The sequence below is a fragment of the Ixodes scapularis genome, unplaced genomic scaffold, assembly GCF_016920785.2.
Source record: "Ixodes scapularis isolate PalLabHiFi unplaced genomic scaffold, ASM1692078v2 PGA_scaffold0__279_contigs__length_252992795, whole genome shotgun sequence".
Taxonomy (NCBI): domain Eukaryota; kingdom Metazoa; phylum Arthropoda; class Arachnida; order Ixodida; family Ixodidae; genus Ixodes; species Ixodes scapularis.
This window is the reverse complement of record NW_024609835.1, coordinates 173,518,251-173,540,372: the sequence shown is the minus strand read 5'-3', so window position 1 is coordinate 173,540,372 and position 22,122 is coordinate 173,518,251. Positions and strand designations below refer to the sequence as shown.

The following is a 22,122-nucleotide window of genomic DNA, read 5'->3' as shown; positions in this document are numbered from 1 at the left end:
GGGGTGTATTATATGGGACAAAGGGTGTAATAATACACCCTTTTTTCTGAGAGTGTAGGAAGGTTTGAAGATCAGTTTTGATGTGTTTTTGCACCCTCCGTTCGTCCGAGAACGTGGATAGCAGCCGTCGAAAGGGCAAACCTGACGCTGTCGAACTACAATTGCGTGTGCGGGCCATGATTTGTAGTCGCCAGATGTATTTGCTTTGTTCCAACATGACCGAGAAAAAACCCCCAAGTTGTCCGGACCACCCACGGATTCAGTGCGTCTTCAAATTCACACGGCCGCCTGATCGTTTGAACTTTCGTCTGCTCTTTCAAAGTTGTCTGCTTTTTGTCGTCTGCTCGTTCAAACAAAAGCGGCCCGTAGACCAAACTTTGACCCGGTGATTGCAATAAGAAGTAATTGCAGGCCTCAAAAGACTTAAGTAGGCTCGGTGTAAGCAGTAGATACAATATGTTGATCATTGGTACCGGTGGCCATCACCTACTTGTTACGCTTTGTCTGTTCCCGCTTCCGATTTTCAGTATTGACGTCGATCATTGCCGCTACCTTCTACACTTTTGCAGCACGAGCGTCGTCGCGACCGAAAATATCTAGAAGAGTCTCATCATGGTTTTGTACGTTTATTGTGCGGCGGTCATGCAAATACATCGCCGCACGTCAAATTATTTATGCAAAGTTTAGCGGCGTAACGAGCCTTGATGATTTCGCTCAGGCGATTAAAGTGGTAAGACATTGCGATGAGGACGTAGAATCGACAGCTCCACCGCGAAAAAGAGTATGCAGACTCACACAGACGCCGACAACGTGACATTCGATGGTTTGTTGACGCGGGACGCGGTGCTTCTTGCCCGTACTCCATTGCGCGTGCGTTCGAACTGTCGTCTGCTCTTTCAAACTTGGCTGCTTTTTGTCGTCAGTTCGTTCAAACGACAGCGGCTCGTAAACCAAACGTTGACCCGGTAATTGCGATAAGAATTAAGTGCAGGCCTCAAAACACTTTTGAAGGTTGGTTGGGGTAAGTCGGCTAAGTGTAAACAGATAAAAGAAGTTGTTGATCATTGTTACCAGTGGCCATCACCGACTTGTTATGCCCGATTCTACTTGAGGTTTTCAGTATCGATGTCCACCATCTCAGCTACGGTCCACGCTTTTGCAGTCCAAGCGACGTCGCAACTGAAAATAGCGAGCAGAATCTCGACGTGGGAGTCAGGCTTTAGCGCCCATTCTGCGGCGTCCACGTGAAATGAATCGCCGCACGTCACATTATTCACGCAAAGTTTTGCCTCAATAGTTTTGCTGAAGCCGCTCAAGTAGTCAGACATTGTTAGGAGGACGTAGAATCAACAATTCCAACGCGAAAAAGAGCACGGGGACTCCCACCGACGCCGACAACAACGCAATTCAATGGTTTGTTTATGGGCGACGGCGGGCTTCTTGCCCACCATCCACGGCGCATGCGCGGCGCCGGTGACGTCCGCTAGGGGCGCTCCAATTTGTTTGTAAACATGAGTTGGTGTATACAATGTTCTTTTTAACTGAATGCCTTGCTCCAGGGGCAATCGGAGGTGCATCCATTTTTTACGGAAATGGCAGCAAATATTGTGTAAGGTCAAGTCGCCACAGAGTAGTTTATTTGATCTTGCTGACGAGCTATTTGGCACAATCAACGTATAAGGCACTTACTTCTGTCGGTCTTACAGCCGCCATTACTTCACTCAGAGAAATGACCAGATGACGTCTCGAAAGAGCCCGTTTGCATACGACGATACGCCATTTTTCTTTTTCGACTTCGGAGAATATACATTAAAGTCGGGAGTTTTACTTTCCTCGGAAAGTGCAAGTACATGTTCAGAGAATTTACTTGAAGTAAAGTACAAGTTTTTTAAACAGTAGTACTTTAAGTATCATGTGCATAGAGTACTTCCCAAGACTGTTTATCTATATTTTTATAAAAAAAAAAAAAAAAAAGTTTGGGGAATTATTAAGGTCTCTCAAACGACCTTCGAGTCTTTGAAGATCTGCGTACTCTGAGTTTTGGGAGGAAAGGCAACGCAAAAAGGTAATCTTGGCGTTTCCTTTCAGCACGGGATTCTTCGAGTACAGCACAAACTACGGAAGCACCAGATGAGTTTCAGAGCAGGTGCTGCATTTTGTTGTTTCCTTTGAGTGAGGATGCAGTGTGCACCTCCTGTAGTGGGCGAGAGTTTCTACCTTGAGGAGAAGCGAGGACCAGTCCCCTCTTCAAATGGGTTTCGAAATCCCTGGAACAGTTGTGATGTGCTTCTGGGGACACTGAACCAGTACGTGCAAAAGTTTTGTGTTGGTTCGGTGAATAAAAGCGTGGCCGCACCTCTCTCAATAGTGACAAGTGCACTGGTAGACTTTCAACAGCTGTGGCCGAAGAACGCTGCTGCTGTGGAGATGACTGATGGTGATATCGAAGGTTCGCCGAAGATTTGTTCCCCGAGCGTTTCGGCGATTCTTCACAAGCACCTTCGTCTGACAAGTTTAATATCTTTGTTTGCCACAGATTTTGAAAACCAGGAAGGGTGGAATGGTGCCAAGGAATGTCATACCGATTCCAAAGTGACAACCCTAAGATTAAATATCTGATATTGTAAAGAGCGACAGAACGTGGACTACCGATTGTGCTCTCGAAACCAAGCACCAGCCATCCATTTGGATATTGTCTTAAGAAACTCCACCCCTGAGGCTCAAAATGCCAAAAAGGGTTGAAAAGAAAATGGTGACAAATTTGTTTACAAGGAATGGGCAAGTGGCCACAGTGGCGCTGGAAAACCTAAGACAGCACAATAATACACCACAGTTTGCCTGCCAGAAGTTTGCAAGTGGAGAGACAACCAAAAACGTACTTGAGGTGATGAGGAAGAAAATTCAGAATAAAAAAACAGAGATTAACCTGGTTTGTTCGTCCCGGTTGGCTACTCTGCCTAGGGGGAGAAGAAGATTATAGAGATTAAAGGAGAGAATTAAAAGAAAGAAAAGATAACAGTTTTGTGATTCAACATCGAAGCAAGGGTGAAAACACAAGCCCGCCGGTGTACGGTCCCCAGATCAGGAATAATAAAGGGACGAACTATCAAACACGTGTCTCAACCAATTTATGCCCAGCAACAAACAAGGTGGAAGGGGCTGTCAAGACAATACATAGAATGCTCGAACGAAGTTATGGTTCCGATCAGTTTCATGACCCTCCGCGGGTACATCGACCGCACAGTAACCACACATATGGTTCACTAAAACGCAGAAACCTGAAATAGAATAGCGCAAGCAAACAGCATACGTCAACTTCCTGCGAAACAAAAAATGAGCTATGAGAGTGTTGGCGTCTTCATTCACAACCCCTTTCACAGTAGAGAGCACCGCCATAGCGATGTTGCTGATGCGCGGAGCCAAACGACCAAGACGACAGATGATCATCGGTTCACACTAGGACACACGGTGCCATCGGCTACGGTCCGCGTCTTGGGTCACGACCACTTTCACAACCGGCAGTACTGGGTACGATAAGTACTTAGCCTACATAAGAAAAACGAAATTTTGGAAAAGTGGCGATTTAGTTTTCAGTATAGCCTCCTTTTGGTTCGATACACTTAACCCAGCGATGATCCAACTTCTCTATCCCATCTGAAAAAAAACTTTTCTAGAGGTTCTGCAAAGTAATCTTCCGTGGCGGCGATGACCTCCTCATTCGACTAAAATTTCTACCCGGCGAGTGACTTTTTCAAGTTTGGAAACAAAAAGAAGTCGCACGGGGCCAAATCTGGAGAGTACGGTGGATAGGGCAGCAGTTCGTAGCTCAATAGGTGACCGGCGTTTGAGCCGGAAGTTTCGTCATCCGAAGCGAGGCACCACGTGACTTCACGCTTCCGGTTCGTCCGGCGCCGGTCGCGGTTCGTCCAGCTGCATCAAGAGCCCTTCTAGGCGTGGTGGCCGTGCTGTATTCGCGGTGAAAATGGCTTACAGTTCCGCGGTACGTTGTTCTAACGCAAGCCATAGAGGGCATACGATGTTCCAGTTCCCGTGAAACAAAGCATGGAAGCAACGATGGGCCGTCGCTGTTAAGCGAGGGAAAAAGCGAGATGACCTGTGACAGACAAACGTCGGTGACCGTTTATGCGCGGCCAATATTGTTACAGGCCAGTACAACGTGTTCTCTCTTTCTTCGGGTAGGGCCCGCGGGAAATAACGATCTCTAACAGTCTTTTGGCACCTACCAAAAGCGCCTCGATTATTCCACGAAGGGGTGAGCACTGCTTGTCGTACAAGGCATCTGCGAGAACGCGGGGTGTGATCTCGCAGGCAATCAGTTCATGGCACGACGTTTCGTCAACATACAGTGCCATTGCCAGGCCGTTTAATCGTTACATCGACAGCTCGGATTAACATTTTCTGTGATGAGCCGCCGCAGACTGTTCCCGGGAAGCGCCGTGGATGGGTGGCTTGCTCTAATATAAATAAACAAAAGGACAGGTCAGCTTTTTGTAATATAAAGAAACAAAAGCAAATGGCCAGCACCTTCATACTGACGGATAATAAAGCAGTAGCACGACCCTGCGTAGCTCATATCAAAATCGGTGCTCGTTTGTGTATGCTTTCTTTCTCGACATCATAAAAAAAAAAACGTGCGGGAAGGGGGAAGGGGGGCGGAGGGTTATTGTAGTTCACGGGGGACAACTTAGTTGAAGTACCAAAAACGCGTGAATGTTAAAAAGCAAGGATTGTCACGTAGTCAGATGTTGACGAAACTAACTTTCGCACGGAAGTGGCGTTTTAATCGCGCGAGAAAACATACTAGCTGAGTTTGAAACGCCGTCTGACCGACTTATTTCCCCGTCTTAAACTTTTGATTGCCTGAAGATTTTCTTACCCAGGCTTAGGTGTTCTAACAAAGTGAGAAAAGTAGACCTCCGACCGGGCATTTCAGCTGGCCGTGTCTTACGGCTTACATTCGCGCCTATTTCAGTCGGTGATGTGATCTAACGCAACCACCAAAAATAAGCAGAACCCAAATGAAAAACGCTGGCTCAAAAGGATAACGAAACAACCAACCTGAGTTTTCATGCGAAGATCCGGAAAGCGCGGTGCGAGTGCAGCTTGCCGCACTCGCTCTGCGCTTTCGTGGCCGTTCTCGATGCTTCTGCGTACCGATTAGTACTTAACATATCCGTAGAAGTAACTTGAGACGTTCAGAAGTGTGTAAGTCACCCAGCAGCAGCGGAGGGTGGCCCGGATTGATCGGGTTTCAACACCCGCACACGCTTCCGTAGCCGCCATGGGGCTGCGTCGGCTGCTAGCTACGAACCGGAAGTGAATATTACCCAGAGTTCTTTGAGGCTGCTGCCAAACGCCGGTCACCTATTCAAACAATTTGGCCGTGGCGAGGGCGGAAGTGTGAACCGGTGCCAACGTTACTAAAACACTCAGTTGGGAAACTCCCATAGAGACAGCCCTAAAAATATGGTCCCAATCTGTTTCCGAGCACCGAGCTAATGACGAACACAACGCCACCATTTCTCCCGCAGCGGCCACTCGAGAAACTGCACGTGACTTCTAATTTTGGCTTTGTCAGGGGTGAACCCCCGTCTCCCTGGCGGACGCGCCGCGTGGAACAACTGCAGTTAAAATGCACCTAGGTCGGGACGCGCTACCTGAAAGGCCCGCTGAGGCATGGTTTTATAGAAACAATATTAATTGTTCCGCAAAACCTTGCGAACTAAAGATGATAAAAACATCACGCGCCCATCATTTGGTACTAAACTCCAATAAATTTCATACAAAAAGAGTCTTTTTCGTTTGTTTTTACGCAAAAAACAGGCTTTCAAAAAGATCGAGGTGACCATAGTACAGACAAACGAAAAAGAGTGGCGCTGTTGTCGCATTTAGCTCGGTCTCGGTGGACGCCAGCGGCCCAGGTTTCGACGGCGAGTTTCCCAACTGAGTGTTTTAGTAACGTTGACCGGTGCGTTGTCATGGTGGAAGAGCACTTTTTTCTTCGGCGAATGGGGCCGTGTTTTCTGCAATTCGGTGTCGAATCGGCCCAATAATTCGGCATAGTACTGCCCTGTGGCCGTTTTGTCCTTCTCCAGGCTGTCGATTTAGAACAGAGCATGTGAATCACAGAAAACGGTGGCCATAACCTTTCTGGCCGATAGGACAGTCTTCGCCTTCTTTGGAGCACGTTTGCGGGTGAAATCCACTGTTTAAACTGTTCCTTGGTTTCTGGTGTGTACCAGTGAATCCATGTTTCATCGACGGTCACGAAACGACGCAGAAACTCTTTCGGAGTGCGCTTAAACAGCGTCAAACACTGCTCTGAAGCGGTTTCACGGTTGCGCCTGTTGTCCGGAGTGAACAAACGCGGCACTCATCGCGCCGACAGCTTTCTCATGCCCAAAATTTCATGCGGGATATAACTCACGCGGTCCTTTGAAATGCCTACTGTCTCAGCTATCTCGCGCATCTTCAATCGGTGGTCTGCCAATATGGAATCGTGGATTTTTGTCACATCCTCTGTGGTAGCCGTTTTGGGGCACCTGGGCGTTACTCATCAAAAACCGACGTGCGACCACGTTGAAACTCGTTAAACCAATTTTTGACGGTCGCCATCGAAGGAGAAGAGTCACAATACACAGCATCCAGCCGCTCTTTGATTTCACTGCGCGATTTCCCTTCCAAAAACAAGAATCCAATCACCCACCGATATTGCTCTTTTTCAATTTTTCTAAAATTCGCGGACACGCCCGCTTCCACATGCGGTCAAAACAAAACTAAGGGCCGGTTGCACTACAGTAACTGTATAGGCTCTGCTTGCAGAGCCAGAGTATCGCGTTCCTTTTCCTTTCGCCGCCGTCTCCGTATTGGCGGAGGAGTGGTCACGTGGGCAGAACTGGATCCGACCTCCGTGCGGGAAAGCGGCCTTCCAGAGCGCCGAGTTTCGGGGTAACAAATTTTCCGCTTTGAGTTCGCTAAACATAGATCCTTGAATAAAATCGAACGAACGGAAAGCTTCCTAAGTCGTTGAACATTACGTGCGTCAACTGGGTACAATAAAATCCTGTTTTTTTTTTTTTTTATAACGCGAGCGATGTTTTAGGGCATTCGTTTCCAAGGTATGTGAAGCAGACGACACGGGTGACGATCGCGTAGCTCGCGTCTGCGGCTCTCGCGGAGTGATACGCGATACGGGCGATACGCGACCGGCGCATCCGGCCATCTTGGTGAGTCGGCGAGCTGTCGTCTGAAATCGAGGGGACGACGTTTTCGTCAGCCGCTGCGTCGTTTACCGCAATGAATTTTGCATGCGCGTAGAAAGAGCCCCGTGGAAATGACAGGCTGTAGTGTTACGAAGTGTACAAATCGGGCGGACAGCGGCAAGAGCTTGTACCGGATTCCGACGGCGAGACACGATGTGAGACGCCGTCTCGTCTGGCTTTTTCGTATGGGAAGGAGATCGCCAACTCCCAAGAATGCAAGAATTTGCGAGGTAGGTCTGAATTTTCTTTTGATTTCGGTGGAAAGCATATTTCCCCCCCGAGGACGCCCGTGCGTGGCGTTCGGTTTTTAAAGTGACGTACTGGCGCATTCGCGCGTGTGGTGCTCCTTGCTGGGATGCTTGCTCGCGCTTGCGTAGTCACAAAGATTATTTCTATAATCATTTCTATATTTGTGGGCACGCAAGGCGCGAGCAAGCATGCCAGCTTGGCGAGTCGGCGAGCTCTCGTCCGTAAAGCGATGGGTCGGCGCTCCAAAACGACTCCAAATCCACCACCTGTTTAGACAGCCATCGAAGTGTTGCGACTTGTCCCTCCGCGTTAGATGGTGAATTTAGCAAGAACCTCATCTTTTACTGTTGCATTATGCAGTAGAAAGATGAAAGCGTGCGTGGACTGGGGGCGAATATGATGCTCTCTATTTGAAATGAAGAGTGCATGCATACTTGCTTGAACTATGAAGCACAGCGAAACAGCTCACTAGGGCAGGGAACAATATATCGTTCTGTAGCATACATAAATGCAGAAACTCAAGTAAAATAAAAAACTGCTGACAGAATTACTGTGTTATCCTGTCTACGGTAGGGGGTCACGAAATTAATTGACATAATTAGGAGCGTGCATTGCATTTTAACCGAACTGATGCATGTGAAGGAGCAACTAATGTACCTATGCACCTATGACTTGTGTTATTTCAGGATCACTTTGAATCGAAGGAGTTTGAGACTTATCGAGTCAATGGCAGACGTAAACTGAAACCCAATGCAGTTCCATCTCTTCTACTCGGCCCAAATTGTCATCCTGCCACAGAGGAACAATGTAAGTTGCAAGTGCAGCTCTAAAGTTGAATTGCCTTCTTTTAAAGGACTGCATGAGTATTCACGACACAATATTTTTCTCCTTTACAGCTGCAGACCTTGCTTCTCCAGTCGGTGTTGCTTCAGGCATTGTGTCGCAGTCCACAGTGCCCCAACCAGGCAAGTTGAAAGAATAGTGCACTGCTTGGCACAGTAAACGTGAACACGGCATCGGCTCTCTTGGAGTGGCGAAGAACTGCTCCTCGCCTTATTAAAATTTTTTATAACGTCAATGCTAGACTTGAGTTGCCTTCTTTTAAGGTACTGCATGAGTATTCACGGCAGAATATATATTGTTTTCCTTTACAGGTGCAGGCATTGCTTCTCAAGTTGATGTTCATTCAGGCATCGTGTCGGAGTCCGTAGTGCCCCAACCAGGCAAGTTGATAGTATAGTGCACTAGTTGACACAACAAACCTGAACACGACATCGGCTCCCTGGGAGTGACGAAGAACTGTTCTCCGCCTCACCAGAAATTTTGATTACGGCAACGCTAAAGTTAAATTGCCTTCTTTTAAAGGGGCCATGAAACGCTTTTCCAACTTTTTCCTGTTTTGCTTTCCTCCTCAACTCATAAATCGCGCATTCCACGAAACAGTTCAAGAAGACGAAAAGAGGGGAGGCCCCTCTTGCTCGGAATCTTGTTTATGTACCCCGGACAGAGCCATTGTCCCCCTAGAAGATTAGCCCGTCGCTCAAAATTCAGACAAAAGTTGCTTTCCCCAACCCGTTCACCCGGAGCTGACAGTGCTGTGGAAGCTACGTGCTCGTTGGGCCAGCCACACTTGCCACATGATCTAGCTCCTCCACGCATACCACCGCACAGAGATTTAGGTCAGGTGATAAAGGGAGGCGGCTGATTGGTTCGGCAAGCGCGTAGCTTCCACCACAATGTCAGCTTAGGGGTGAAGGGACTAAGTGAGGTCCGGTTTTGTGTGACGTCAGTTTGGATCCGATGATGCGCTTTTGGGACCGCGGATGTATCACAGTGAAAAGGCAGAGAGCTTACGAAGGGGAGGAGGTACGAAATAGTCCGCTGTGTTTTCAAATTTGCGCACTGAAAGTCAGGCTTTTGTCTTTCTACATTTTTTCTTTTGGCCCACTGAACGATGTGCTATTAGTAATATCCCAATAGAAAATGATTTATCTCAACCCAAAATCCGTTTCATGGGCCCTTTAAAGGGCAACTCCGCTCAATTTCGAAGATTTCGGGATAATGATTGATTTCGAATTAAAAAGCCCTAGTAAAACACACTACGTCGTTTGCTTCGCAAAAAATGGGATATCTACCGTATTTACTCGCATATTGGTCGATACGTCGTATAGGTCGACCCCCTAACTTCGGGACCCCCGAAAAAAAAAAAAAAGTTGAAAAATATAATACCGGGATTCGCGTATTGGTCGACCCCCCAGTTTTGATGAGGCGATTTTTGAAAAACAGGTCGACCTATACGCGAGTAAATACGGTATTTTTAAATATGATTTTAAACATGAGCGGAAATCGAAACCGAAACTTTGGCTCCGCCCGGCAACATTGGCCTCGGGTCGCCAAGTACATGGCCATCACGTGGTACGAGATGTCACGTGATCCTCGGCCCAACGACGGGCGGGATTGGGGCGGGCGTGTGGCAGGCGCGAGTGTCGTCTGCACCGCACTCTTCGCCACGTTTTGGTGTCTACGGCGTTCGACGACGTCTGCACAACTGCGGCATAAGTGTGCGCGCACGTGGTGTCCGTAGTGTGGACGAAATTCCGAGAGACACTAATCACAATCGGTGAGACGACCGCGGTGGTAGTGACGCGGAAGACGGCGGGACTACGGCGGGACCACGGCGGGCGGCCGAACGGCTCCCAAGAAACGCGCTGCGCAGGCGCGTTACGCCAATCACGTGGACACTGCTAAGCGCCGAGAGGCAACGTTGCTGACGTCATGCGCTATGCTCGCCCGGAGAAGTGAAAACAAGCAAAAGGGGGCCATGTAGATGGCGTTTAGCCCAATGTTGGCTCCGCCCATGACGTAGCCTTGACTGCGCTGTTGGTTGTGCCTGAATTCGCCCGCTCAAGTCAGCCGATTTCGGCAATTTGGCGAGTTGCAAAGTTTGCCGGACCGTTTAAGAAACATTTAGACAGAACTGCGTCGTAAGATTCCACGTGTGGTCTTCCTATGCGATACTGAAGAGGACTGCATTGTTTTTTCGAAACCAAAAATGAAGTGGAGTTTCCCTTTAAGGTTCTGCATGAGTATTCACGACAGAATATTTTTTTTTCCCTTTACAGCTGCAGGCATTGCTTCTCAAGTCGATGTTCATTCAGCCAGCGTGTCGGGGTCCGTAGAGCCCCAACCAGGCAAGTTGAAAGTATAGTGCACTTCTTGACGCAACAAACCTGAACACGACATCGGCTCTCTGGCAGCGACGAAGAACTGCTCTCTGCCTCTCTAGAATTTTTTATTATGGCAACGCAGTTCTATCATCAAAAAAGGAATAACCGACAACAGCTCATTTGTGATAACATTGTCATGCAGTGTGAATATTATGTGAATATATGAATGATCATATTTGTTCAGAAGCCACCGTTAAAGCAATTAATTAACCTCACTGCTAGAAGTCACGTGATTGTTCAATAATTATGGATTTCTAAAATCTTTATTTTTTTACATAAAGACTGACAAAGCAGGTATTAAGGAAGTGTCTCTACTTATTGTGCATTGTTGTATGTCACCCGCAGTACACGTAAGCTGAGAAACATGACTAACAGGGACATAATCTCATGGAAGTGGTCAACTCCTTCCCATTTTCGTCGCCACCACCTAGGCCAATCATCTGTTTAAAAAAATGATTGTGCTGATCTCTCATTTTCGATGCCATTACCAAACTTTTATTTTTGCCTGATGTTTAGGCCTTTGATGGATTCATTTACTATTTAAAAAAACACTGACACCCCCCCTTTTTTTTTGCCAGGCAATTTATCATGGTGTCGGAAGACTGCCCAATTAATATTTTCCTACAGCGTCACATATATTTTAATAAGGTAAAAATACGCAACTCCTCAAATCGAACCAAAACTGGACTGGGGAGGAAGAAGAAATATAGAGGAGGAGAGAGTTATCGGAAGTCTCATGACTGCATGCAACTTTCTTTTTTTCAGTGAACATATTTGCAGCCTTTTAGAAGCTAAAAATAAATATAATATTTCTTTTCTAGTTTTATTATTGAAGGAGTGCCTTCAGTGACCCACAACTTTGATTATACTTAATGGTTGTGTCTAAACCATAGAAAACTGCATGTGACCACGGAGAAGAGATTGAGCGCGTCTCAAACCAATTGGTTCTCAGTTGTCGATTTTCGGGCAGAAAGAAAACATTTCGAGCTGCGAATTGTTTTCTGGGTAGTTGGGCTCTCGTATGTCATTTACAAATAAATTCCTTGGCGAGCATAAATAACCTGTCAGTGTCCCTTTAACAGATTTTCAGTATACAACGGCACAAATGTCCACGTGCTAATTAATTGTTTCAGGTATACATACCGTTCACCTTTTTGTTGGCTTACTTTTCTATTCACTTATGTGTTCTCAATTTATTCTTTCCCTGTTGCAGATAGTGTTGTAGAATCTTGTGATGCACGCCAAACAGAAAATGCTTCAGAATGTTCTGATGGACGTCAAGCAGGAACTTCTGGGACACATGAGGGTGGCTCGAATCGAGAGAAGAAGCTCGAGCTGATGTTGAACCTTGAACAGAAGAAACGCCGAAAAATGGAAAAAGAAAGATACAAGCTCCGGGAGTCTATAAGTCGTATCTTCGCTCCTGATCAGATTAGAGCGTTGGAGAAAGGAACAATGAGGGGAAGCTCCTGGTCCGACGCAACTCTTCAGAAGGCTTTAGCTGCGAAAGTGGTTTGTGGAAGCAAAGGCTATGAGCACATCAAAGAAAACTTGGTCCCTTTGCCTGCTCCTAGAACACTACAGCAACAAATGGAACACATCAAATTATTTCCAGGTAAGCTTAAAAAAAAAAAGTTTATACCAAATTGTATGTGGGTCTATTTGCAGGTGTACTTGATGAAGTCTTCGCCGCCCTCAAGCAAAAAGTGGAGTCCGTGCGCCCCGAAGAACGGCAAGCTTGTCTACTCATGGACGAGATGCAGATTGCACCCGGCCTCGACTACGATGCTTCCATCGCATCCATAATAGGTAAGCTGTCGTACGTAGATGTGCTCTGAGGAGGACCATAGTGAAACGCAAAAAGATGTGTAAATGTGTGACAAAGATAAACCAAATTATGTCTTAATGCAAATTAACAGCTCACGAGGTACGACATTGTGTCTTGCCATGACATTAGACGTTGTGAGGTACCGAAACGCTGATGGCACAAAAAATGAAATTATAAAAGGCATAAACAAAATACTTGCTTATCCAATTTTTATTGCCACTTAAAGTTAGAGCACAGCGACCTAGGCTTCGGGGCTGAAGGATACATACTTTCACAACTTGCTTAATTGAAGTTATTATCTGGGTAGCCTTTTATTAATAAATATAACAGTTAAATCTAACTGCCCTTGGTTCAAGCATGTCTTCCGCTATACATCTTATTATTTTATGCGTCTTTGAAATAGTAATCAAATTTTAAACCAAGCTGGAACAACTTCACAAATGAGCAGCCTCTTTTGTTGCCAAAATTGGCAATAGCTAGGGCTCTGGTGTCATATAACGCAAAGAAAGCATCCTTTGGCTTTTACTTTCCCGTGGGAGTGGTCTTCGTTGCTGTGCTTCACCTGCTAGACCTCTTTTATGAATGAGAGGTGACTTTGGTCAGGTGGTGGCCAACTTCTACACTTTTCTGCGGGAACTACAGTGGGTTGTCGAGGTGCTTTGGGAGTCCTGGGTTTGCATGAAGGGACCCTGCCTGTGCAGTGAGCACTTTCGAGAAAAGAGCTACAATATGCGATCAAGGCTTGCGAGAGATTACAGTTTTGTAAACCTTTCGAAAACTTGAAGTGTTGTTGACGGCGAGCCACCCCGCAATGCTTTCTGACTACCACTTAACCACTAAGTTTCGGTTTTAATTGGGGCGTTAGTTTCATGGTATCACGTCACGACCGAGTGCAGTGCTTGCGGTTTCCTTATTGTGACTTCCCACAAATGTACGACATTGTAGGTGTTGCCACGCGAAAAGGGAAGAAGGCTGGAGTGCCTTTTTTCAGCTTCCATGTATGTCAAATTTTGTGCATAAGCAAGTATGATGACTTGCTCACCTTGCCAGTCAAACCTTGTCTTTTTAGGCTCAATTTTACAAATCCTGCCAGTAGTGGTGCCGCATAATCGAAATTTGGTCAATTCAAGCCCGAAAAGTGTTTGGACTTCCAGCAGTTCACTTTTTGCAACGTCACGGCAAGCCAAAAATGAGCCACACCTGTATGCACCCATCGATCTAAACCTGTAGTCAACTTATTGTGGCAATTTAGAAATGAAGTGCACATATGCGTATTCTTGATCGGCACTCCATGTGTGCGAGTGCTTCAGCGCCCACGGCTTTGACTTCATAGCTATAGAATTTGTTCTGATTGTTGCCTGGCTACGTAAAAGTTTTCGGGGAGCAGCTCCTTCGAGGCCTCGGAGTGTTGAGAATTTTGGAGAGTTACTGAAACAGTTTACAAGTTATGCCAAAACTTAACTAAGTTACAGTGACTCAAATCTTATTGTAACTTAAAAAGTATTTAGTTACAGAAAATGCAACTAATTACAGTAAGGTTGGTACTTGTAATTAGTTACTTCTCAGCTCTTCTTTTGGTTTATCGTTGGACAATCCCTTTAAATGTGCCTTGATTAGTGATGTCATGTTATTTTTTTTTTCAGGCCGCCCAAAGGTTGGACATCAAATCCAGCGGCAGAGGAGCCTTTGTCTACCCATGCACTAGTGTTCATGCTGGGTGGGTTAACTACCCGCTGGAAGCAAGCGGTTGCATACCACTTCTCTTATAAGTTCCCCATGTATGGATTCTGCTCGTCATCCTGAAGCTATAGTAAAAGCTCAAAGGTTGTTTTCTCTATGACCTCTTAAAAGTACTGCATTTCAGAAGCATAACCGAGAGTGGGAACATCATACTCTCTTTCTCTCAGTGCTTAAAGCCACAGTGTCACAAACTCCCTGCCGATTTTGACAGATTATCTGAGACTTCCACCATAGCTCCAGCATTGGTGAATTTACAACTGCTTGTTGCTTGTTTAGATTTGTTCAGGCCAACTATATGAGCACATTTCTTTTCAGCACTTGACCATACCGTATAACCTCTTTCCGCCAAATCACTTTTCCCCTATGTAATGTCCAAAAAAGCCCTTATATGTATGTCGTCTTAGAAAGGAAGCTTATAGCAGGTTAGCTCAGGTGAATCATAATGATGCTCAAGTAGTTTTGATACAAGAGCAACATTGACTGCAAGGACAGTCTCACATGCGTGCAGCATGGGACCTTTGGGCAATGCTAATTTCAAAGTGGCCATTAATGCTCAATATTTCAGTGAAAAAAAAATTAGACGTAAAGTTTAGCATATTTTTATTTCATGAATGTGAATGTGAAAATCATCTGCACCTAAAATGATACCAAACGTGGAAAAAAATCAAAACCATATTCTGGGCGTGACATCAATGGCAGTGCTTTCAGTGGCAAAGCTCGAGCATCCAGCTGGGTGCTTGAGCTTCTAATAAGCTCGAAAGAATGCGGGGCATTCTTTAATCTTTCTCGCGCAGCGTGCGGCCTCCACAGCCGAGCATGCGGACATTCGTGGTTTCGGAAAGCAAACAGGGCACACGCCATACGCACGCACTTTGAAGATGGTGCCTGCCTGTTTGCTGTATGTTAACATACATCAAACATTGCCTGCTGTTCGTTTCGTCTGCTTTTGTCCTTGACAGGCTATATTCTTTGCATACCGAATGAGTGTAATAACAACATCATGTACATTAGGATGCTTCTATTTCCTATTATACAGAATACAAAACTGGTTGTTAAGTTTGTAGAGAGTTACTTATTTATTTATTCTTATTTTCAGTGACCCACCAACAGCTTAACGCCTCCTTAGTGGTGCACTTATTCCTTCAGAAATGCAATGTTAAACAGGATAAAAGCGAAACGTTAGGAAAAAACAATAGCCTCAACACACTGTTGAAATTTACGCTTTTCATCAAAAATATCAAGGCTACACAGTAGCAATTGATATGAAGGGTAACAGGCGATTGTCGACTACGCCGTACAGCAGCATCATGCAGTGGTGGTAGCAGCAGCTTACTTTTCGTATCGCATGCCTTGCTGTGCTTAGTCAACACCAGCGAGATAGCAAGGCCTGCTGAATTTTCGATGTCACCTATGGTCGTCAGACATGTGGCACAGATTTGATATGAGTGCTGCGTCAGTCTTCGGCTAGGACTCCTGTTCTCGATGATTGAACATGAGCCCCAGCGGGATGCTGATGCAGCACTTATACCGAATTAGTGCCCCATGTTTGACCACTTTGATGACAGGAAATTTCTAACTATATCCTTGTTATCTCGGTGGTGTTGGCTTAGTTCGCAAAGCATTCTAAAAGGACAGTATGCCACCATGGCTGCCAGTGCATGAGGCTGCAAGTGTGGAGTGGTCGATGATCGCCTCTTCCCTTTCATTCACGATTGTACATCACCCTACATTACGTTGCAGCATTTTGTTCTCAGCCGTCCGGCGATGAGGGATGCATATTTTTTATTCGCCAGTCGCAAGCATTTGCTGTCCACTTCATAGCTTAGGCAGTTTTCATTTCTTAAATCAACATTGAGAGGCAAATGGGCTGACCTGCGACACAAACCTTGATATTTTCAAAAATGATGATGTACAACCATAAACTGATGCCACATGAAGAACACTATGCTTTTTTTTTTGTATTTTCACCAATTGTTGGTACATATGGCCTTTTTTTTGTAAGATATTTAGTGAATAATAAAAATACTTTTTTCATGTTTCAGCCACATCATTTTATGCCACTACTGTGCGCGACGTCTTGTTTGACATCATCAGACGAAGTGAAAAGATTGGAATCGAAGTGGATGCCATCGTCACCGACATGGGGCCGGGAAATCAAGCCATATGGAAGTTGTGTGGCATAATGGCTACGAAGCATGGAAGATCAAACGTCTCATGCCCTCATCCATGCGACAAGGGACGACGCCTGTACTTCCTGGCCGACGTTCCTCACCTGTTGAAAAACCTGCGGGGTCACCTGGTTCGTGGGCAGGAAATTTTCCTGGACAATGCCACTGTTCGAAACCACAACCTACCAACAGCCAAGGTTAGTGTGGTTGGTAAAACCTTCTCTTTGGGTACCTAGTCTACTCAAAATCTCTATTTTCAATAGGAAAAATAAGTTTAACAATAACTTATGGGGAATTCCACTGGTCGTTTTTGGGGCGACGACCAAACTCGGCGGCGGAGCACGCGAATCTTGCGAGGAGCTCCACCTCTGAATTCACTAGCTGAAGACGACCTCTTTTCCGGGAGCGGCCTACCCTCGCACTCCCGGATGAGAGACCGGGAAGCACGGCCGTAGCAGATGGCCGATCTTGGCTGCAATCACATTTATTATTATGCCTTCCAAAGGCGCGTTGTCCTTTTGTGGAACAACAACAACAAATCAACATGCAATAGCTTCCATTTTGTATGGACCCAAGCTTTATTTACTTTTATTTTCCAAAAGGTGGGGCTCACAGGGCTAAATGCGAGTAAAGCGATACGCCGTCCAAGAACACTTCACAAACTGACCGGGAGCATAAATCTCTCCACTGGGATTATTTTCTCTCTTGATCATAGAAGCAGAGCCCATCTTAGCCGCGACAAATCAACACGAGATCCGATTATCAGCCCACATAGACGAAGTCAGCGTTTCAGCATACCAGCCCTAACAAGCACGCCTCACTCGGGCAACGAAATTGTTCGAACATTGGTATGCTTTGTGTGCAGCTTCAAGACAGTACATACCAGTCACAGCTTGAACTTGAGCACACATACAGAGAAAGATAAATACATGTAGAAAGGCGCGATCTCCGATGCGGCGAGACCGCGAACACGAGAAAATACCACCGTCGACAATGTCAACAAACACAAACCCATGTGCATTTTTTGCTATCTAGAGGACGACGTTACGGCGTTGCGGAACGGGTAGATAGGTGTTCTCTTCTAGGATGTGCAGATTGCTCATTGCGACACACAGCTGGAGTGCTGTAGCCATGAATAGCAACTCTACACACGAGACGAAAATTCACCGACTAGGCCAACGTCCCATCACTGGCAGCCATATCCTCAGTACAGGGAAAAATCATGACTGGTATACAATGCAAAATAGGAAGTCTCCCCAAAACGACCAGCGGAATTCCTCCGAACCACCCCCCAACCAGCTTGAATCCTCCGATTTCTGTCGAGTGAGTTTTGCTTGCTAAAAATTCAAATCTGGAGTCAGAACGACCAGTGGAAGACATCTGAATTTATCCCAATCGCCCAGTGGTAGACATGCGGTCCGAAAAAGACAATCCCGACGCGTACTGTTGGCGGCGTGTACGGACTATTGGGGAGGAGGACAGACCGTGACGCCCCAAGCGGTTAACCTAACAACTACACGGATGGGGACAACAAATACAATGACGCAGCGTTCGGCCGGCATAACCGAACGCGGCGTCAGCGTTCGGCTGGAGTTCGTGTTCTCCGGCGAGGGGGAGGAGGGGCTGTTTTGTTTCCACTACGGCCTGCATGAACAATGCAGCATGCACGATTCCAGCTCAGCACAAAAGCCAAAGGGGGTTCAAGCTCGCATTCTCTGAGGATAGATCCGGCACTTAACGTCGCTTCGTCGATTGTTAGTATTTTTTACATTAAACTGCGCCCCGCGCTCTATTGTAGAAGATGACATGGCCATGCCCATAAGGCCTGTCGGCATGTGCACAGGCCTTGTGTTGAGTAAACACCAAGCGTGGGGAAAACAAACGGGTCAGAGCGCCCCCTATAGTTCGATCTCCAGCCCAATAGGGGGTACTTCTCTAGCTATCATCGTCATCGTTTGTGACGTCATGAGTAAGACAGACTCAGACAGACCGTGCAGATCTTGAATCCCTCGGCTCGTCAGCTTGCCTCATGCGCTGTTTGGGTAACGCGCGGCAAAGCCTGTTTCATGCGTCATGTTTATTTGTTGACGTGATATATGTAGGAGGACATTTTACCAAAGCTTGAAACCGTGGCACGCTCTGTCATGCTAACGAACAGCTTTGGCACTGACGTGTCAAAGCGCTAGGTTGGTGGTGTGCTGTTCTCAATATATTCAGCGCTTTACCCACTACAACGTATACCACGGCGAATAGGAGGTATTTTTTTTATGATTCGGACAAAATAAAGCTGGGAAAGAAATGTCTCATCAAAATGAAAATAGGAAAGCAAAATTCGAGAACCTCTCGCATGTGTAGTAAACACTTCACTAAAAGGGACTCTGTGTATCCTGTTGGTTCCGATGTGTTCTAGCTGTGAGTGCAGGCCTCTTATTAGTTCCAAGTTGATCCCTTTTTTTTTATTTGTAGACCAATAAACAAACATTTCCTCAAAATAACTACCAGGAAGAAGTGGTGGCTGGCTTCCAGAGTCGTTTCAATTAAATCCCTGCTTATTCACCCGGTCGACGTGAAACATGCTAGACTCCCCTGCGATCGAAGTCTTAAATCTAATAAGTTGGTGACACTTCAGCGTCCCAAAAAATAAGGTATACACCTGCTATGAATTACTACCATTCGCTGAGAAGAGAAGCCCATCACCCAAAAGCGTGATGGGCTTCTCAGTGAGCGATTTTAAATTTGTAAACAATTCTGAGTAAATATTGGATAGGATGAATTAATCAATTGCCTTGATTTGCCAGGCCATGTCTGACAATATCAGAATTTATAAAAATTTCTTCTTTTCTTTCGAACGGAAGTCGCGATGTGACGAACTTCCTTGCCACATATTCAATGCGGGGGCAGCTAAGCGTCAGTTCCTGACGAGCATTTGCTTGTCGGCCACTGTTGAGTCACACTTAGTTAGAAGCGTCCATATCGGCAAGCTCAGTGTAGCTCAAGCATGTGTGTGGCGCTTTGCAACACAACTGTGCGTGCGTTCACAGCTGATAAGACAGCACGTCATTTACTGTGGTGAATGCAAAACCTTTTTTCCACATTAGCCTCCACAACTTCAAGAATTAGAGAGGCTTAGAATAGCGCTGAGTTGTGCCGCGCAAGCTGCACTGTGCATCTACAGGCTTCTTTGAACATTTTAAAGTTTTTTGTCCTTCTTTAATATAAAAAGCAACTTTGAGGCGTTATTATTCATTAGAAAGATTACTCACAAAAATGTAATACATGTCTCTTTATTAAATAAACCGTTTTTAATCGGCATATATGCAAACTAACATAGCCATTCCGTGCTTTGACATAGCGCGTCGTGTCCTCACATCCTCCTAGCTCCATCATATAAGAGGTTCCCCGCGAGGTGGTGCCACCAAAACATCTCGTCGCCAATAACGACTGGTTGAATTTCCCATTAGTCTCACTCGACGTTTCATGTTGCGGCCTATTTTCATTTCCAGGTATCATTGGAGCATGTCAAGAAGATGTGCGAGCTTGACGAGCAGCACAAGCTGAAGTTGCTGCCGGGCCTGAAGCTGAAGGACCTAAACCCAAATCATTTTGAAAAAATGGATGTGGCTTCGGCAGTTGCGCTGTTAAACCATAGCGTCGGGGCAGCCATAAGGTATCTAGTCAGCCTGCAGAAGCTCCTCAAAGAGGCGCTCACCACAGCATGGTTTTTTAAGCAAGTGTTTAGATGGTTCACTCTGATGACATCTCCAGCAATGAAAACTGCACTGAGCGACTTCTGTCCAGAGAAAGCCCACGAGGCAAAGGTTTTTATGGAAAACTTCAAGGAAATGTTTTCCTTGCTAGTAATTTTAGACAACCTCTCCAAGGTCGCAAGGAAGCCAGTTCAAACTGGAGTGCTCATATCCACAGAGGCAGCTTTGCACCTGCGCAACCAACCACTTCCTTAATGAGAAAGGCTTCAAGTATGTCTTCTTGAGTAGATTCAGCCAAGATGCACTTGAAAACCTGTTTAGTACGATCCATCGAAAGACCCCAATTCCTCGTGCACGAGAGTTCAGGTCGGCGTTCCGGATAATTGTGCTAGCACAGTTTTCCCAACCCAGTCGTCGAGGGTCGTATGCCGTGGACGACTCCGTCCACCTTACAGACTTTCTGTGCAAACGCACGGACCTTGCTGAGGATCATGGAGAGATCCTGATTCATTACGACGAGGAGGAGGAGTTCGAGCTCTGTACGGAGGAAAAGGAAAGCCTGATTTACCTCTCAGGTTATGTTTCCAGGAGCGTAACCCGAAAATACAAGTTGTGCCGCACATGTAGAGATTCTTTGGTGGACCGTCGGAGCCAAGCCCCTCCACTCATCGCTCTCAAATCTTATGTGAAGGCAGACAAGACACCCTTGTTCATTCCGTCAGAAAGCGTAGTGCAGTTGCTGCAAAGCGCCGAACACTGCTTCCGATCACACGAAGAGAGGCTACTGAAAAGTATGTGCCAAATCAGTGACCTGGGACTATTAATTGCAGGGAAAGCACCGTCATTCTCTGCATTTCCTATTTGCCATAATGTGGCTGAGCGGCTGGTAGCGCAGTTTTTTATGTGTCGTCTGCGGTTTGCTCTCAAGCAAGAGAATGCAAAGCTGCTGGCAAAGGTTAAGCAGTCGGGGAAATGTGGTTCACGAAGTGCTGGCATGCGTGTCTTGACCAAGCAAGTAGTCTAGATACCGCATTTTCTGGACTAGGCCAAGGAGTGTAGTATGTTTTCTGGAATATAGTACAAATATGTTTGAAAAGCCATAGTAGTCATAATGAAACAAGTTTACTTTAGAATACCGTGCAACCGCCCATTCCAGATTAAGCACTCATTCCCAAATCTCTAAGATCTGAAAAAATATGCACAGTACATTTATGTCTAAAATTGATGACCGGAAAAGCGCCCATCCCCCATTTTTTAGCGATTATGTCCAAAGTTTGAGTGGGCGCTTGCCCAATATTTTACGGTACTTTGGCTTAACACAACACAAAAATAACAACAACACACATATTTCGCCACCTATCCGGGTGGCATCATCAGTATGCACTGATGACGCCACCAGGATAGGTGGCGAAACGTCTGTGTTGTTGTTATTTTTTTTGTTGTGTTAAGCCAGAGAAGCCTCATTTCGTTATGGATTATAATAGTCCACTGACTACATTTAAAAACCGGCTTTCTGACAATGTCCAGTTTCTGCAGCTCTACATTTCCATCGATCTGGTAATGCCAAGGGTATTTTGTGTTCTTCAAAACTGCGTTGCCAAATAGTTGCTTTTTGTGCCCATCTTGTCTTCACATTTCCAAAGTGCTGTGTTGTCATCGTTTTGAAATGGCTAGTTTTGGTGTTATGGATATTTTTTTTAATCATTGTGTGCCCTTTTACAATACCCCAAATGATTGCTGTGGGCAGTTGTGCAAATAAACATGTTCAAGAGACTGGTGCTGCTGTGCTTGTTCACAATTCCTTTAAGGGACCATGTCGGTGGTAGTAAAATAGTTTAATAGGTACAGCAAAATGTTCAAAATAGAAGAGAAAGCGAGATGTAGGTTGTCACACACTGAAAGTAGACAGAGGTCTACGCC

At 45.9% G+C, this 22,122-nt stretch overlaps 2 protein-coding genes and 1 pseudogene across 2 annotated transcripts; 2 read left to right on the top strand and 1 right to left on the bottom strand.

The window, feature by feature from the left end:
* Window positions 1–6,146: 6,146 nt before the first annotated feature.
* On the bottom strand, window positions 6,147–7,330 carry LOC121837713 (annotated as a pseudogene).
* A 24-nt stretch (window positions 7,331–7,354) lies between these two features.
* LOC115314913 (peroxynitrite isomerase THAP4) lies at window positions 7,355–14,347 on the top strand. The gene is made up of 8 exons (XM_029974016.4): window positions 7,355–7,513; window positions 8,219–8,339; window positions 8,429–8,497; window positions 8,687–8,755; window positions 10,655–10,727; window positions 11,977–12,374; window positions 12,428–12,568; window positions 14,231–14,347. Exons 1-8 carry the CDS (start codon window positions 7,355–7,357, stop codon window positions 14,290–14,292), a joined length of 1,092 nt encoding a protein of 363 aa, XP_029829876.3. The 3' UTR covers window positions 14,293–14,347.
* A 2,028-nt stretch (window positions 14,348–16,375) lies between these two features.
* On the top strand, window positions 16,376–21,509 carry LOC121835887. Its single transcript, XM_042290434.1, has 2 exons — window positions 16,376–16,692; window positions 19,999–21,509. The coding sequence occupies exons 1-2, from the start codon at window positions 16,468–16,470 to the stop codon at window positions 20,455–20,457; spliced, it is 684 nt and encodes a 227-aa protein (XP_042146368.1). The 5' UTR covers window positions 16,376–16,467; the 3' UTR covers window positions 20,458–21,509.
* The last annotated feature ends 613 nt before the right edge of the window (window positions 21,510–22,122 follow it).

What these genes read in the sequence shown, in the direction of transcription:
- LOC115314913 (XM_029974016.4), top strand. Translation starts at nt 7,355, where the DNA reads ATGACAGGCTGTAGTGTTACGAAGTGTACAAATCGGGCGGACAGCGGC. An exon ending in GTCCACAGTGCCCCAACCAG is followed by an intron (nt 8,498 to 8,686) that starts GCAAGTTGAAAG and finishes TTTCCTTTACAG; the next exon opens with GTGCAGGCATTGCTTCTCAA. An exon ending in TTCCATCGCATCCATAATAG is followed by an intron (nt 12,569 to 14,230) that starts GTAAGCTGTCGT and finishes TTTTTTTTTCAG; the next exon opens with GCCGCCCAAAGGTTGGACAT.
- LOC121835887 (XM_042290434.1), top strand. Translation starts at nt 16,468, where the DNA reads ATGGGGCCGGGAAATCAAGCCATATGGAAGTTGTGTGGCATAATGGCT. An exon ending in ACAACCTACCAACAGCCAAG is followed by an intron (nt 16,693 to 19,998) that starts GTTAGTGTGGTT and finishes TTTCATTTCCAG; the next exon opens with GTATCATTGGAGCATGTCAA.